Consider the following 18,954-nt stretch of genomic DNA (forward strand, 5'->3'; position numbering starts at 1 on the left):
AAACTTTTTCCTACCTCCATTAAAAACTTAAATTATGCTTACGATACGTGTAGTATTGTCTATGCGCCATGCGTGTAGATAAGTCTGCATGTATATTATGGGCACGTTAAAATCTAGATACCTATCCATAGAAAAATTTCGAATTTGATTTTAATGAGTTACGTAGGTACTATTCATCGCAGTATTTAAAACCTACTGGTATTCGATTTTTACAACAAAATCATTCAAAGAAATAAAAACATTATATAGACAATGGTTCAAGAAATAAAATCTCTTAGGAAATGGCTATATTATTTATGTTTATTTAGCATTTACTTGCAATTATATTGATTATTAAGATCATGTGCATTGTTTCTGTATTACAAACGTACGACATAGAAAAATATGTGAAAAATTCCAGTTTTGTATAGATGTTTAATAATAGACCTATTACTAAACTTAAAGATATTTACCGAAAAACGGTAGAGTGTAAATTTCGCCCGAAATGAACAGGTAAAAACAGGCCTTTGGTAAATTCCGCCCAGGAAAATATACAGGTACAAAAATGGGTTTGTAAATACCGCCCGGAAAAATAAATATTTTTTAACTAAGTGTTCCGTGACCATAAAACGCGACCGTACTGTTCGCGGCGTGGCTCGTTATACAGTATTTGGAAGTTCAAAATTTTAGAACACGGAACAATCCTATCATACGACAATCTTTAATCATGTTATATCTTATCACCTTTGACTATAATATTGTGGACCCAATAATTGGAAACGTCAAAAAGAAAAATATGTGTTCAGCAAATTCCAGTTTTGTATTGGTATAGAGTGACCTTTTACTAAACTTAAAGGTAGGTACCTAAGAAGATTATCTGTGTTTTCAGTTAGCAAAAAAATGTCAAGCGTAGGATAGAACAACTCAGACTGTAGTTCTTGCTAAGCAACCAAATTTTCACACTACAGAGAACAACATTTACAGGGCAACATCGTTATTATGTTTCGTTATCAAAAATACGTGAGAAGTTCTTATTGTTTAAAAATTCAATTTAATAAGTTGGAGCTTAGAAACGGTATCAAGAGATAAAAATAATTATACAATGGAGGAAAAGGCTTGTCAATCGTATTTTAATCAAACAGTTCGCCAAGACTTGAACGGTAAAATTACCATTTAAAACCGAAATAAAAGGAATAGGCAATTCTTACCCGGCTGCGCTACGACGTTTTTTTTATTGGAAAAGAGATTTAAATTCAACACTATATTAAAACTAGAATATATTAAACTTACGGAGGAATATATTGTGTTAAATCGTATGGAAATCGTCTTGGAAAACAAAAAAAAGAAATCGGCGTAAATGACTATTTTTTACCGCACCATGCCGTGATAAATACAAATAGTAATACTACTAGACTGCGCGTGGTATTTGATGCATCATGCAAAATGGACATTGGATTTAGTTTGAACTTTGTGTTGTTAAAGGGTCCTACTATACAGGAGGAATTGATAACTATTTTGGCTCGTTTTAGAAAATATAAATTCGCGTTTTCCGCAGACGTATCAAAAATGTATCGCCAAATATGGGTGGATCCGCAGCAGCGTAGTTATCAAAAAATTATTTGGCGTGCAAGTCCTGAAGAACCACTGCGTACCTATAAGTTGAACACGGTAACGTACGGGACTGTTCCAGCTTCATTTTTGGCGACCGGGTGTTTAGCTAAGTTAGCCGAAAAAGAATACAACATGTTTCCTGATTTCCTGCAACGTCATTAAATCCGATTTTTACATAGACGATTATTTGGGTGGTTCGGACACCAAAGATAACGCATTAAGGTTACGTAATTCGTTAAACGAAGTTATGCTCCGGGGTGGTTTTCCACTAAGAAAATGGATGTCAAATAGTTCTGAGCTACTCGCCGATATGCCAAGTATAGGAAATAAATCAACGACCATAATGGAGATAAAAAATAAAATGACTAAAATTTTAGGATTACTATGGTGTCCGGAACGCGATGTTTTTAAACACAAGATTGAAATAACAACGATCAACGATCAACGATCTACCAGTTACCAAAAGAAATATATTATCACAAATCGCGTCATTATTCGATCCACTAGGACTCGTTAGTTCTATAGTAATACGCGCAAAAATATTAATGCAAACATTATGGCAATTGCAATGTGATTGGGATAAACCTGTACCCATCGAAGTTCAAAAAGAATGGAAAAGTTATGTAAGTTCTTTAAATTATTTACGTCAATTAGAAATACCTAGACATCTTGGTACCGAAACTGACTATGAAATACAACTACATGGTTTTGCCGACGCTAGCTTATTAGCATATGGGGCATGTTTATACATTCGTTGTTCGAATTAAAAATGTATACGTCACCAAACTTATTTGCACAAAATCCAAAATAGCACCGTTAAAAATAATATCCCTACCTCGCCTTGAGCTATGCGCTGCCGTAATACTCGAGCGCGTAGCAAATAAAGTCTAACTGAAATTAAAATTAAACATCAAAAATAAATAGTTTTGGACGGACTCGTCTATAACATTAGCTTGGATCACTTCCCCGTCGTCAAAGTGGAAAACTTTCGTGGCTCACCGAGTAAGTGAAATACAGGATATGACCAGGTTAAATGAATGGAACCACGTGAGCACTCACGATAATCCAGCCGATTTAATATCTCGCGGTTGCAGTGCCGATCAAATAATAAATAATGATTTATGGTGGGAGGGCCCTCATTAGCTCGCCGATAATTCCGAAAACTGGCCAAAATCAAAGATCAACGTTAACGCCGGTATAATACCGGCAGCAAAAGAAAAATCACTTTATTGATAGAACCTGTAAATGAAAACTTAATTAAAAATTATTCATCGTGGCATAAATTATTATGAGTGTTTTCCTATTGTTTGCGTTTTATTAAAATCCGTGTCAAAAAACTTGAAATCATGGGTCCCATTCAACTCGAAGAGCTACGAACAGCTGAAATTGCCGTTATAAAATTAACACAATCATACTACTGGGCAAGTGAAATAACTAGTTTAATAAATAATTCTATTCTACCAAACAACAGTAAATTGAGAAATTTGTAACCTTTTATAGAAAACGGAATTATGAGAGTCGGTGGTCGATTACAAAACGCTGTATATTTGGACCAATTTCAGCGTAATCCTATTTTAATACCTCAAAATAGAGCTATTACAAATTTAATATTTCAAAATGAACATGAAAAACTGATGCTCGCCGGTCCTCAAGCCATGTTAGCCAATACAAGATTGAAGTATTGGATAATAGGCGGTCGAAATACTGCAAAACATATTTTCCATAAATGCATTAAATATTTTAGACTCCAACCTATTATAGTGGAACCCATAATGGGAAATTTTCCAGCGGAGCGCCTAGAACCATGTCGAGCTTTTAAAAAATGCGGGGTGGATTTCACCGGTCCAATCACAATCAAAACCAGTTTAAGAAAAAGAGCAGCAGGGACTAAGGGCTACATTTGAGTCTTCGTTTGTTTTAGTACTCGTGCTGTCCACATAGAACTAGAAAGTGATCTGACCAGTGATGCATTTTTGAATGCATTAAAAAGATTTATTGGTCGTCGTGGCATATGCTTTGATATATATAGTGACAATGCCACTAATTTCGTCGGGGCCAATAAAAAACTTTTAGAGCTTAAATGTTTGTTTCAGTCAGCGATTCATTTGGATAAAATGTATAATGCGTTAGCAAAAGAAGGTATTAATTGGCATTTTATTCCCCCCCGATCGCCTCATTTTGGTGGGTTATGGGAGGCTTCTGTAAAATCTATAAAAACTCACCCATTCCGGGTATTAGGCGAATCTCATTTGACATATGAGGAATTAAATACCATCTTAATAAAGATAGAAGCTGTCTTAAATTATCGCCCTCTCACTCTTCTTTCCTCCGATCCTATGGACGCGACACCATTAACACCAGCTCATTTCCTTATTGGTGAACCTATGTGTTCGGTACCTGAACCTGACTTATCGTCGGTACCTGATAACCGCTTGAAGGGATGGCAGCGCGTGACTCGACTTACGCAGTGTCTTTGGAAACGTTGGAGTGACGAATACTTATCCCAGCTACAGACAAAAAAAAAATGGTTGTCAAAAAAAGGTCCAAATTTAAGCGTTGGTACTTTGGTACTAATTAAGGAAGACAACATAACTCCTTTGTCATGGTCTCTTGGTCGCGTAGTACGTGTGCAGGCTGGAGCTGACGGGGTCGTTCGAATGGCAACTGTTTTGAGTCGTGGGAAGGCAGTAAAAAGGTCTGTCGGAAAATTCTCTTCTTCGAGTTCACTCAATTCATTCTGCATATCTGTCTTTGAAAACCTCGACAACACTATAAAGAAATTTTAGGAACTTGAAGAATTGCAAACCACTCATCACCTCAGTATAGATGACTCTACTGCAGAGAAATTCTATCAACAGACTACAACACGCCTTGAATCAGGACGATTAATGGTTAAACTTCCCCTCAAGTCACCACTCCCCTTATTAGGCGATTCAAGAACCATGGCTCTTCACAGATACAGATCGTTGGAGATCAGACTTAGTCGAGATCAACATCTTCGCCAACAATATGTTGAGTTTATGCAAGATTATGTATCAAATAACCACATGGAACTCATTCCTGCCGAAGATAAAGATGTTCCGTATAATTATTATATTCCTCATCATTGTGTGCTTTGGCCAGATAGTCTAACTCCAAAATTGCGTGTTGTTTTTAATGCCTTTGCACGAAAAACTACGGGAACACCTCTAAATGATCTTTTGTATACAGGTCCCAAATTACAACCTGACACCCAAGTGGTTCTATTACGCGCTCGACTATGGAAATATCTGTTTATGGCCGACATAAAACAGATGTACAGTCAGATTATCGTGGATCCTCCTGATCGAAATTATCTAAGGATTCTTTGGCAAGTCACCGTAGATTCACCTATTGAGGAGTATCGATTATGTACAGTCACTTATGGTACATCTGCAGCTCCATACCAAGCTCTTCGAACTGCTCGAGAGTTAGCCACGGTGGATGGTCAAAGATTTCCATTAGCTGCTGAAGTGCTGTTACATGACACTTTTGTTGATGATATCATTACTGGTGCGAATACGAAAAAGAAACTGCTATTGAGGGAAGAAACTGCTCTTGAGTGCCAAAACCAAGTAATCAATCTATGTGGACTTGCCAAGTTTGAATTACGCAAATGGGCTAGTAACAACACAAACATCATTCAAGAAGTCCCATGTGAGGCGCGTGCTATGTCCCCGTCGTTGTTATTCAATTCGGCTGATCATGCTGAGTTCAATGTTTTAGGATTGAAATGAGATCCATTTGCAGACATTTTTTCGTTTTACACTCAACCCTCGTCAAAAGACCCTCCCAAAAGATCAGTACTGTTGGACCTTGCTCGAACGTTTGACCCATTAGGGTTACTCTCGCCAACTACATTCTGGATCAAGCACTTTATGCAGTGTATGTGGATTTCTGGAATAAAATGGGACGCTCCTTACCATCCGACCTTTCCACGCTATGGAAGAGGTATCAGTCGGAACTTCATTTAGTTAACACGCTTGTCATTCCTCGTCACATTACTGAAGATTGTGCTATCTCAGTCCAGCTGCATGCCTTTTCGGATAGTTCTCAAAAGGGATACGCAGCATCAGTCTATCTCCGTGTCGAAACTGCGACTTCAGTACGTTGCCATATTGTTACAGGCAAGACCAGAGTCGCACCTCTAAAACATGTTACCATTCCCCGTTTGGAACTATGTGGAGCCGTTCTTGCAGCACAACTTCTTCGTTACACCGTCTCAACGTTTCAAGATCGTCTACACATCGAAAACTAAATGCATGGACTGACTCTACCACAGCCCTTGCTTGGATTCGATCGTCACCACATCGTTGGACGACTTTTGTTGCAAATCGTACAAGTCAAACACAAGAGTTGACATCTCCATCTATTTGGAGACACGTTCCAACTCTCAGCAATCCCGCTGACTGTGCATCTCGTGGATTATATCCGTCAGCTCTCATAAATCATTCACTATGGTGGACTGGCCCACCTTTCTTATTAAAACCTCCAGATCAATGGCCAGCTTTTCTCGACGTTCCTCAAGATGCCAGCGATACAGTGCCTGATTGATATTGAGGTTAGAAAATCTGTTGATGTATTCATGACCGTAAGTTCTTCCGCTACAAAATTACTAGATCGTTTTTCGTCGCTAGACAAAATTGTTCGAATTATTGCATACTGTTTAAGCGTCAGAAATGTTAAAGAACCGGAACAACAAACCACATCAGTTCTGAACGCGGATGAAATACATCACGCCTTGTCTGCTCTCATATTTTCTGTACAAAAATCCGTGTACCAGGACGAAATCGTACTACTTACGAAACATTTACCTAACCACTTCGTAAATTGAACCTATTTATTGATCACGCTGGATTTCTCAGAGTGGGCGGTTGCCTTCAGAATGCCGAATTTCCGTATAAGCAGAAACATCCGCTCCTCCTACCGTCACATAATCGATTGACAGATCTGCTCATTGACCACCACCATTGCAAATTGAAACACCCCGGTCCGTCTGCTCTCCAAACTCACTTACAACGTACGTTTTGGATCCAGTCATCCCGGAAAGTAATCCGTTCACGTTTGAGGCATTGTCTTGCATGTTTCCGTACAAGGCCACAATCCGTTCAACCAAAAATGGCTGCGCTTACTAAGTACCGCGTCCAACAAATTAAACCCTTCACCATCACTGGACCAATCACTTTAAAGAGTCATGTAGGACGAAAGTCAAGTTCAAAGTTGGCCTATATATGTATGTTTGTCTGCACAAATACGAAAGCGGTTCACTTAGAATTGAGTTCTGATTTGTCAACAGAAACATTCCTATTGGCTTTAACACGTTTCACATATCGTCGCGGTCCAGTGAATGAAATCCACAGCGATAACGGTACGAACTTTGTTGGAGCATCACGCCTGTTGAACCCAATACAAACGTTAACTAACTCACAATCATTCCAAACTCGCGTACGTGCCCATCTGGCCGCATCCAGCATAAAATGGCATTTCAACCCTCCTTCGGCTCCTCATTTTGGGGGATTATGGGAAGCCCGAGTGAAATCCACAAAGTCACTTATTTTTCGCTTTATTGGACTCCATAAGTTAACGGCTGAAGAGTTTATGACACTTTTAACCCAAGTTGAAGCTACGCTAAACTCGCGGCCACTATGTGCCTTAAGCAATGACGTATCAAATTTCGACGCTCTCACACCAACTTCACACCACTTCTTAACTCTGGAACCATCTACGTCTCTTCCAGACCCCAACTTAGACAATGTACCGCTATCAAAACTGACTCGTTGGCGTCTTATATCAGATATTCATCGTCACTTCTGGTCTCGCTGGAAGAATGAATATCTCACTATACTTCAGGTTCGTTCAAAATGGTGCTCAAATAGGAAACAGTTAAATGTTAGCGATCTCGTTCTTATTCGAGAAGCCACACATCCACTACAATGGTCAGTGGGAAGAACTCGTCAACTTCATCCAGGTTCAGACAGAATAACCCGGGTTGCAATAGTGGATATTGCCACCGGATCTTTTGTTCACCCAGCTGTTAAACTGTTCCCCTAAATTGCATTTATTCCAAGAATTCCCATGATTCCCTCAGACTTGCCGTTTTCTTTCAAACGGCTTCAATTCCCGGTTAAAGTTTCTTTTGCCATTACGATAAACAAAGCGCAAGGTCAAACATTCAAGTACATTGGCATAGATCTTCATACAGAGTGCTTTTCACATGGACAAATACGTGGCATTTTCTCGAACTGGGGACCCGAATCATATTATGATATTAATTTCAACAGGAGATAAAACAAAAAACTTCATATACTCAGAAGTCTTATAAATTTATTATATTAATTATTTATCAACAATAATATTATTTTTTTTATTTTTATAAAGCTAGAAAAATTAATGTAATTATTTATACATATATTGTATTTATTATATTATATATTATTTATATAAGTTTGAGTCGTATATATTTGGTACATTTAACGGATAACGAAGTACACGGGATTAGCTAGTATTATTATAATTGTTTATATGCATGACCCTCATTATAATAATATTATCTTATTTTATTTTTGTATACTATTTAATGCATGTTATTATATTTATTGTATTTGTGCGTTCATTGCACTATGGGGGTTTCGCGCTTTCTGTCACAGAACACGAGACCGGTCCGGTGTAATCACTGATTCACCCGGTCTAGGCTCTTAAATTCTGTCACAGAACACGGGACCGACCCGATGTAATCGCCGATGAACCAGGTATAAAAGGCCTAACGACACTACCATTTGTATCATTCTTCGTCTTTCCGAACTCGTAGCAAGGCCCACCCGGGCAGTCTTGCACGATTAGGAAGGACGAACTCCCCATACCTTCTCGGACGGTTTGTGGAGCGGTCAAATGTTGCAATAGTCGGAGTTATTCTGGCATTGCATCGATCGGTACACTTACCCTATGGTGCAATACCACACCGTCCGACAAGGCCCTCTCTCCCGTTGTATCGATAGTGCGCCCAGGGCCCCCGTCGTGTCATTAGTCCGCCCAGTGCCGTGATCAGCAGTGCCCTATTACGGGCCTATCACGTTTTTTGTAAATGTACCTTAATTTTTCGTAAAGTGTGTTCATTCAGAACGTTTAAAATATATTATACTAATAAACAATTGCTGTTATTTTTCGTTCAAACAGTAATGATCTTGGAGATATTACTATTTTTTTCATCCGAGTACAAGTGTTTGGTAGTAGAGCAAGTAAAATAGGTAGTAATTTTTCTTTTATTAGACATTATAAAATAGACTATAGACAATTTCTATTACAATTTACAGCAGACTTGCAGACAGTATATTATATCACGCGTGACACAGTATGACAGTACGAGACACGAGTGACGAGTACGAAAACACTGTGGTCTGTGTAACAAAATATTGTGACAAATGTAATAATAATCGATGAATTGGCCAACTATAATGACATAGCTACATATTATTGTATTAATACGTTTTAGCTGATGGGCTGGTCAGGGGAGGAGTATGTTGTTATTGAATATTCATGATCACCGAGCTGGGTAATATCCGCGTATTTTGTATAAGCAACTAATTAATAAATATTAATAATAATATTAGCCTTGTTCCTAAACGAGTCCAGAATCTAGATAATAATAATATACGCCTATAAGCGTTATTTTGGGAAAAAATTAAAACAAAATGTAATACATTAACATAATAGTAAAAATAGTACAATATACATAAATGTAATTGTTATAAATATTAAAGAAAAAAATAGGGGGATCTATCCCCTCCCCTCCCCAGTTTGACCTCCACTGCCTCGAGTTCACATGAACGATATTGTCAGCCGTTATAAATTATATTAATATGCTACGTATTATACCAATGATAATAATATTCCATTATAAAGTACATACAACACATTATTTTTATTAATTATTTAAAAAATAACACGAAACATATCAATTGGAATTTGGAATCACTACAAAAAAATATGACACAGTAAAACAGTATGCAAAGCGTGAATTCAGAGCAGCTAGAGGTCGCAACTATAGTCGGGTGAATGAAAAGTGGTCGTTGGCAATATGATAGGAAAATTTTATTTTTTCGATAAGCAGTGGATTCTCAAAGTGGATCACGTAAAGACGTAATTGCATTATGATTAATTATTCAAAATACGAGCGCTTTTTTCCATAATTTTGGGGTACAATGATAAAAATTCACCGCTAGGCGCGTGGGCATCAGCGGCCACTTTTCATTCACTCGACTATAGCAAGGACGCGCGCAGCCGTTACGAGTAAAAGTGGTGGGGATCGACGAGGTTTCGTCCGGCGCGCACCAATGGTCTCTCCTCGATTCATTTACGCATCAACTGATAATGGCGTCAACAGTTTCATGCCAAAATCCAAAATTATTGACAGCAAACAGTTTTGACGTTTAGTGGCTGCAGCGAATCGTGGAATAAACACAAGTGAACCGACTTTCTACAAATTACAAAAATAATAAATTATCTACACTGCGTTATTTCATATTGGTCTCTTGCCACGTGGGATGCGCTTTTTAAATCAGGTAAGTACAAAATACTTAACATAAAATAGTCATCGTTTATAGGTATTATAGATAATACTTAAGCTCGCAAAATGACAACAATAAGGCAATAAATCAATTAATGTATTTTCACACGATTTGGCCGATACTGGATATATGCAAGGCCGTAGCCAGGGAAGCGGCGTTTCAGGGCTCAAACCCTCCCGAAATTTCTGGCTAAGGTCTTGATTTTCATATTTTATTATATAACATAACATATTTATACTCAAACCCCCCCTACCTAAATATTTTTCTAGCTACGGTTTTGGATATATGTATCAAATGCGGGCCCTCGACTTCCCTCTTATAAACGACGACTCCCACCTCTGTCACAAGTCTAATTCCTCATTAGCTTATATCAATTTTAGGTATAAATAAATAAATTAGATTATATCATTATTCATATTTATTTCACTAGGTATAATTTTTAAGAGCACCCATACATTTGTTGTCTCCTGACGCAACCTAACCTAACCCCAAATTCTGAGATGCTAGCGGTCGCCAGGTGGCCTGTTGTCGTTACGAGTAAAAGGCGGGGTCGACGAATTTTCGTGCGCTGCGCAATTCTGTTCTCCGGCGCATGGGTTTACTTATGCGTATGCTACCCACGTGTTTGTTGTCTCCTGATACAACCTAACCTAACCCCGAATTCTGAGTAGCTGGCGGTCGCCAGGTGGCCTGTTGCCGTTACGAGTAAAAGAGGCGGGGTCAACGAATTTTCGTGCGCTGCGCAATTCTGGTCTCCGGCGCACGGGTATACTTATGAGTTATGGGTATGCTACCCACGTGTTTGTTGTCTCCGTCCTACCAACTTACGACATACAACATTTTCGTTCACTAGTTTCAATAGTGTGCAGTTAGTTTTGATATTAGAGAGAATTGAACTATTATCAAAGTCTTAGGTAAGAACATTATCTATGCTTAAGCGTCGGTGGACTTTTGGATATTTAAAAAGTCAAGCGAGGTATGAGCGTTTTTGATTTGTGTTATACTTATTTCACATACTCGTATCTCGCTTTAAAATGAAAATATCGAAAATCCGCCGACGTTAAAGCATACATAATATTCTTACCTAAAAGTTTGATAATACCAAATTCACTCTAATATCAAAACTAACGGCACGCTATTCAAACTAGAGAACTAAAATTTGTTATGTCGTAAGTTGGTAAGACGGAGACAACAAACACATGGACATGGGTAAACATCTAACACCTTAAGTAATAAAATAAAATAAATTAATAAAATAAATTAAATAAACGTGTTGTATGTACTTTATAATAGAATATTATTATATTATTATCATTGGTATAATATCTAGCATATTATTATAACGGCCGACAAAAACGTTTATTTGAACTCACTACGTATACAAAATAGTTTTAGTCGTAGAGAGGGCATATTTGACGGAGGGCCTGTATTCCCGTTAGTCGTATGCACGGAACGGTCCTGGGCTCTCGACGAACAGAGTATAGGTAGTAGTACGCTACCATAGTGTAGGGTTGCCATAAAAGTTCAAGTACTGACCGGGACATTTACAAAAATAATTTGAACCTTTTTTTTTTTAATATTAAAATTTAGAACACAGTGTAATGAATATATATATAATATATAGAATAAAATAATAATAGTATTGAATTATGAAAGACATTAAATTAGAAGATACATTTGATTAACGAAATATTATTTATTTATTTTGAAATATTATATTTTTCTGACTTTTTCACCTGTTTCAATAGCTCTGGTTTTCCCATAGCATACGTATGAAATTCAACGTGAAATTCATGGTTTTAGAATACAAATATAATTTTTATAGAAACATAATTTAATATAATTATTGGTACTAATATTATTTACACATAACCGGGACTTTTGTAGGGTCTAGTGGGACGACCGGGACCGAAGTCATGAACTGGTGACATGTCCCGGTGTACCGGGACGTATGGCAACCCTACCATAGTGGCATAAACGCAAGTGCGCAACAATTTTACCTAGCCTACCTCAAAATTAAATCATTCAATTAAAACTTTCTGGTTTTTAAAAATTCACCATATTTCAGATTTCAATGAAATAAACATAATATTAAATATAATCGTATTTTTCCTTTTTTTGCCACTGGTCGATAATATGATATCTACCTACCCAATGAACTAGTTATCCTAAATAATTTTAAGGGTGAATGCCAGTATTTAAATAATACATATGAATGCAAGGATCCTCGTAGATATAAATATGCATATTATGTTAACAAACAAATAGGTTACAAAAAATGTTTATTACCTACCCTAATGATGAGCTTATCAATCACAGTAATTTAGCTAATTTTGAGTATATAACAGGTATATAGTAAATTAAAAATCCTCATTACTCACTTCAAAAGTGAAAAATCGTGGAAAAACGCTCATGTAAACACAAATAATGTTTCTTACCATCAAGTTTCAGAATAGTTCGATTCACTTTAATTTATAAAATTTAAGTAGCTAAACGTGATCTGCTGAGTGTAAGCAGCGGTGGCGCTGAAATTTGGCACAAATTCATTTGTTTTGGTAGTGCCACCGCGGTGGCGGTAAAATTGTTTTCGGCTTCATTTCATCGTTTCTGCCACCGCTACCGCTGCAGTATGTGTGGGGACCTTTAATTTGGTAGGTATATAGCACTTGTTCATGTAGCGTCCTCTCCATTTAAAATGTTATTAACATGTCATTCGTAATTTTTAGATAACGAGGACAACAATGATATTTCATTTTATTATCGTATAGAATATTTTATTATTTTTATTATTTGATCAAGTAGATCGATGATTTTACAATGTTTTTTTAAGTATTACATTTTTTGTGTTTGTTATCTCCTAATGTTAAAGGAAAAAAATGCTTTAATTTTGATATTTTGGATTAAAAATTGGAGGAAAAACGGGAAGTTTTTGACAAAATTAATTTTTGATAAAAAATATTATTCGTGGTGACTAAAACATAAACGACAAAGGTGTGAAAATCACATATCATTTGCTCCAAAATCAGTAGGACATAAGCGTCAGCATAAAACGATACCCAATTTAAAATATATTTATTTCGTATGCATTGATTTATTATATTGTATATCATTGAATTCAAATTTAACACATGCATTGCAATATTACATTACATTAACTAGGAACACTCGGTACCAATCAATGAATGTACAGCAGATAAATCATTTTGAAAATTTAGTATTCTTGTCGTATGAGGTCTGCCGCCCGTTTCTGCATGTCATAGGTATGCGGTCTACCGCATACTTGCCATCTACCACATATGTTTCTGATGCCGGTCCATCACATACATACTGCCTACCTATGGTCATTCTCGACAATTTGACTATTCTCAACGATTTGGCTTTATTTTAACGATATTACTTCTATATTAATGATATAATATATACTAAAACTTGGGTCCACCAATAATCGGAAAATGCTAATTGCTAATTACACTTAATTCAAAATGAAATTGAAATTGGTACAGAAATACACTCGGATGAATGGATAGCATTCAAGACATTAGAGTCATTAGACACTAAAAGATACATATCACAGGAAAAAAAATTAGTTACTTTGACTATTTTTATGTTTAATCTAACAATAATTTATAGTTATATATGTGACAGCTATATTTATAGTCTAAATGGACTTACGTACTTAATACACTGCTATCGTATTATACACTGTGGACAAGTGTGAAGTGGGTAGGTAACATGTTTAATGAATGTTACGGTCTTCAGTCTTCAGTATATGTCTAGTTACTGTTTTGGCGGGAGTAATCATTTGCATCGTTTTTTTCTTCATATCTACATCGAAATGTTGTTGTTTTTTTTATAAAATTGTTTAAAATACCTAAAGTTGTAAGTTCAATCAATAATAAGGGAGCCGCATATTTAAAAGAATTTCCGAATGAAACATTTCAAAGTGATGGGAAAGTTTTATACTGTAAATGTTGTGAAAAATCGGGGTTATTAACTATCATTACGTCAGTTGATGTGTAACGTTCATACAGTCAATACGAACATTTTACGACCAAATCGCCGCCATTTTACGTTTTTAAATCTTAGAGAATATGTAGTTTCGCATTGTTTTAATAATTATTAATTATATAAGAGATAACATTTTTATACTTACTTTTGGTACTTATTTTTTCTGTTAAGCGGTTATTACATATTTTGATTTTTTTTTTACATATTTCAATAAAAATAAGTACATATTTATGAACATATTTTGATTTTTTTATTACAATAAAATCCGTTCCCTATTTATAACTATTAAAGAATGAATAGGTTAAAGATATGCTTTTAAAAGAAATCTGAATAGACAATATCTATAAAATTAAAAACATTGTAGTAACCTGAACACAATTATTTTAAACTTTTGTAGGTACCTACTTTTTCTTTTTGAATTTCATGTTTAAGAGTTTGTAATAATGCGATCAATTTTGATTGAGGGCCAATCTCAGGAATGAGTGTAAAAACCATGTTTTTAGTTAGATTAAAAATGCAATTTTATCAATCCCTTCTTCTACAAAACAAATTTAAATTGGTTATAAAAAATATGATAACAAACTAGAAAATATTATATTAAAAAAATAGAACATTACAATTTTAATTTTAATAATAATATATCATTTGTAGGTACCTTTGAAACGACTTAAAAGATTATAGAATCCCCAGTTTTAAATAGTTCTCTATAAATTCATGATCCAAAAATAATTTAAAGAGACTATTTATAAAAAAGATGTTGAATAACTTTCTAGAAGAAATAAAAATTATTTTGATGAATTATATTGAATTGGTTGGAAAGATAATTACATACAAATACGGCATAGAATATTATTGACTATAGTGTACATACCTGAAAACTGCAGTCAATTGAGTTTTTACAACCTGTCATAACTTAAAAATCAAACACGTATTAAGTTTAAACGCGTAATTTTGACAGAAGAATAAAAACTATCAAGATAAATTAACAAAGTGATCATTTACAACAGTCACACGTGCAAACTAAAATGCAAACAATGGGAACAAATCATAGATAATAATTTGTTCATAACCTAAAAATATGATTTAACTTATTTTTATATTTGACCCTGCTATAAACAAAAGTAGGATGATCATAGCCAACATAAAATAAGTATTAATTTAACTACATTTTAAAGTTGTATAATTCAACTGTAATAATCTGTAAAACCAATGTTATCTAATTAATATGTGAGGCTAAGGGTGGCGGCACTGCACACGGTGAGGAGGCTAGAGGCAATGGACGAGGAGCAAGTCAGTATTGCGGCGAGTGGCGACTGGCGACATCCGATGCCGGAGAGTAAGATAGTCTGAAGTTAGTGCGTGTCGTCGCCTCGTGTTATGTTAATGTAAACTGTAAAGTTGTTTAATAAGTCATATTAATGTCATGTAATGTACTTGAAATTGTTTAATAAACTAGTTAATATATAAAATATAGTTAACAACATCAGAAGTGGGATTTTCGAAGTCGTTCGCGTGTTGCCGTCGCGCTAAACCGAACGAAAGAGACGTATCCGCGAGTGCCGCCCGAATTGTGCGATGACATAAGTCCTTGACGTTGCTGTGACAGATCATAGACAGCGGAGGCCGGAGATCGTTAAAACAAAGAAAGCAGAATCAATTTTAGTCCTAGCGAGTAGCGGATGACGAACGCGTGGTTGGGACGTTTCGACGTTAGTACTATTGTCGTAGAACATTCGCGAAGTGAGGTTATAATTATCGTTACCGGTGAACTGCGCCGTGGTACGCGGTAGTTGGTTAGTAGAGTCGTGATTGTCGCGTTTGATAGATGATAACAGATAACGTGTCGTTACGCTGATTATTGATACAAAATGAATGGTGACCAAGGTTCCGCTATGAGTGCACCGGTAGCACCTACCTACGTCGAGTTGTACACAATGGTACAACAGCTAGGTGAGCAGTTGAGGGTCATGACTGAGAACCAAAGGCAAAATGCTTTCTTGAACAGTGACGACCCGAGTCGTGTTGGTAGTGCTACTACTGAATTCCGCATTGTTCCGGATCTAAACAAAACTGTAAAAGAATTCTGTGGACGAGAAACGGCGTGTGAAGCGGAAGACTGGTTCGAGTCTGTGAACACATTGGCGCGAATAAATAACTGGCCAGACGGCTACAGGTTGCAGTTCACACGCTCGTGTTTGGAAGGGGCCGCACGAAATTGGTTCCTGGGACGTGAGTTTGAAAACTGGGACGATTTTTCGTCAAAGTTTAAATCCACGTTCGCGAGGGGAATGCGCGTCACCGACAAGTGGAACCAAATGCAAAAACGCGTCCAACAAAAGAACGAACATATAGTAGACTTCTTCCACGAAAAAATAAGGATGTGTCGGGAATTAAAGCTGTCCTTCGATGAAATAAAGGATCACGTGTTGCAGGGTGTATATTCACGCGAGCTGGCCATTTTCGCATTGAGCAACAAACACGGAGACGAAAACCAGTTGCTCGGAGACCTCCTTGAGTGGGAACGTTTGAATGCTTTGCGTAACGGTATAAGCCGAAAAGATGAACCGGTCGACAAAAGGAGCGAAAAGTATAAAAGGCCTGAAAAAAATGCAACGGCGACTGTGAATCAAGTGCCGTTGTACGTAGCACCGCACCGACGGGAAACTAAGACCGCTACGACGAACGGAGAATTACCAAGTAGCGAACAGGTCGAGTGCTGGTATTGTCACAAGACTGGCCATGTCGGACGCGATTGTCTCCAGCGTCGAGAGAAGTTGACATGCTATGGTTGCAGTGGTAAAGGTCACTTAAAAAGAGATTGTCCGGGACGGAGTAATGCAGAAACCAACGTGACAGCGACGGGAGTCGCAGTTGACAACCCACACCGGTATTTAAAGAACGGAGTCGTACGAGGTGCTGTAGTAAGTCTGCTAGTAGACACAGGATCGCATTACTCACTAATAAAACAAAGCGTGGCCAAAAGAATTGGATTGGTGATCGAGCACGCCGCGCAACCGTTGTACGGAATTGGTAGCGTAACCGTGCCCACCACGACAACGGTTGGACGGGCTTTGGAGAGTATAACAGTGGATGGTGTCGAAGCTGGACCCGTAACGTTATTGGTAGTACCTGACGACGCACAGCGCACGGAATTGATAGTAGGTAGAGGTTGGCTAGATCTACCTTATGTCACATATTACAAGACCAGCAACGACCTGATCATAAAAAGGATTGATAAGAACTGTCCGAGTACGTCGACAGGAAACTCAGATATAACAAGTAGCACCGATGCTATGGTACATGTGACAGAAGTTGACGAGTCGCTGTACAGAGAGCCGCTGACGGAGGCAGACTTTAAGTATGTAATCACTGAAGCGACAAGAGCGGAGAAGGACAAGTTGCTGGTGTTGCTTAACTCATACAGAGACACCTTTGCAAAAAACCTAAACGAACTCGGCTGTACCGAAATGGCTGAGCTCCGTATAGATGAAGAGGAAGGCAGCAAACCGGTGACTTGTAGACCGTACAAGGTGTCATTGGCAGAACGCAAAGCTATGGCCGAGATAATCGCTGAGTGGAAATCGTGCGGAATAGTCACGGAGACGCGGTCACCATATGCGAGCCCTGTGCTGCTGGTATCACAGAAAGGCGGTAAGTCAAGACTAGTGGTTGATTATAGGCGCTTGAACAGACAGACTCGGAGACAAAACTTTCCACTACCAAGCATGGATGAGCAGATTACATTGCTCGGAACCGGACAGCTGTTCGTCCAGCTAGACCTTGCTAATGGATATTTCCAAGTGCCACTAGCAAGGGAATCTAGAGAAAAAACTGCCTTCATTACACCAGACGACACGGGTGAGTTCACAAGAACACCGTTCGGCCTAGCTGGAGCACCTGGGGAATTTCAACGACTGATGAACGTAGTGCTGGGAGAGCTGCGTAGTACATTAGTCAAGAGTTATTTGGATGATTGGGTGTTGGAGGCCAATGACTGGGAAGATATGCTGACCAAATTGGAGCTAGTGTTGAAGTGCTTGAGAAAAGCCAAACTAACGTTGAGACCCGGTAAGTGTATGTTCGGAACTAAAGAAATCGAATTTTTGGGTTTTGTAATTACCAAGGGCGAAATTAAACCTGGTCGGGAGAAAACAAGGTCGATATCTGATTTTCCAAGACCAAACAATATACACGAACTGCGGAGGTTTCTAGGGCTGACTAGTTTTTTTAGAAGGTTCGTGAAAGGGTACGCTGTCCTTGCGGAACCACTGACTCGGCTGACGAAGAAGGAGGCTTCATATACATGGGAGCAAAACAGGAGGACGCTTTCGTCCAACTAAAGAAAGTGTTGTCACAAGAGCCTGTTTTAAAGATGTTTAACCCCGAGGCCGAAACGACAGAACTACACACGGATGCGTGTGCATATGGCTTGGCCGGTATGTTGTTCCAGAGGGATACACCTTTGGACAAACTGCGACTAGTTCACTGTGTTAGTAAGAGATTAACAGAAGCAGAACAGCACTACCACTCCAGTAAACTAGAGCTCATGGCCATGGTATGGTCAGTGAAGCGCCTCAGGTCCTATTTGTTGGGAATTCAGTTTACTATCTATACTGATTGCCAAGCGTTGACTTATTTAAATTTGTGCCGGATAAGCAATCCACAGATAGCGCGTTGGTATGACCTACTACAAGAGTACGTGTTCGAGGTTAAATACCGTGCGGGAACTAAGATGCAGCATGTCGACGCGTTATCCAGAGCTCCACAAACTGAC

At 37.8% G+C, this 18,954-nt stretch overlaps 3 protein-coding genes across 3 annotated transcripts; all 3 read left to right on the plus strand.

Moving 5' to 3' along the window:
• The first annotated feature begins 3,638 nt into the window (after positions 1–3,638).
• On the plus strand, positions 3,639–4,376 carry LOC111032736. The gene has a single exon (XM_022313172.1). The coding sequence runs from the start codon at positions 3,705–3,707 to the stop codon at positions 4,374–4,376; it is 672 nt and encodes a 223-aa protein (XP_022168864.1). The 5' UTR covers positions 3,639–3,704.
• Positions 4,377–6,193: 1,817 nt separating this feature from the next.
• On the plus strand, positions 6,194–7,659 carry LOC111032737. The gene is made up of 2 exons (XM_022313174.1): positions 6,194–6,384; positions 6,474–7,659. The coding sequence occupies exons 1-2, from the start codon at positions 6,194–6,196 to the stop codon at positions 7,657–7,659; spliced, it is 1,377 nt and encodes a 458-aa protein (XP_022168866.1).
• An 8,389-nt stretch (positions 7,660–16,048) lies between these two features.
• LOC111032738 lies at positions 16,049–18,520 on the plus strand. The gene has a single exon (XM_022313175.1). The coding sequence runs from the start codon at positions 16,049–16,051 to the stop codon at positions 18,518–18,520; it is 2,472 nt and encodes an 823-aa protein (XP_022168867.1).
• The last annotated feature ends 434 nt before the right edge of the window (positions 18,521–18,954 follow it).

The sequence above is a fragment of the Myzus persicae genome, unplaced genomic scaffold (assembly GCF_001856785.1).
Source record: "Myzus persicae strain clone G006 unplaced genomic scaffold, MPER_G0061.0, whole genome shotgun sequence".
Lineage (NCBI taxonomy): Eukaryota > Metazoa > Arthropoda > Insecta > Hemiptera > Aphididae > Myzus > Myzus persicae.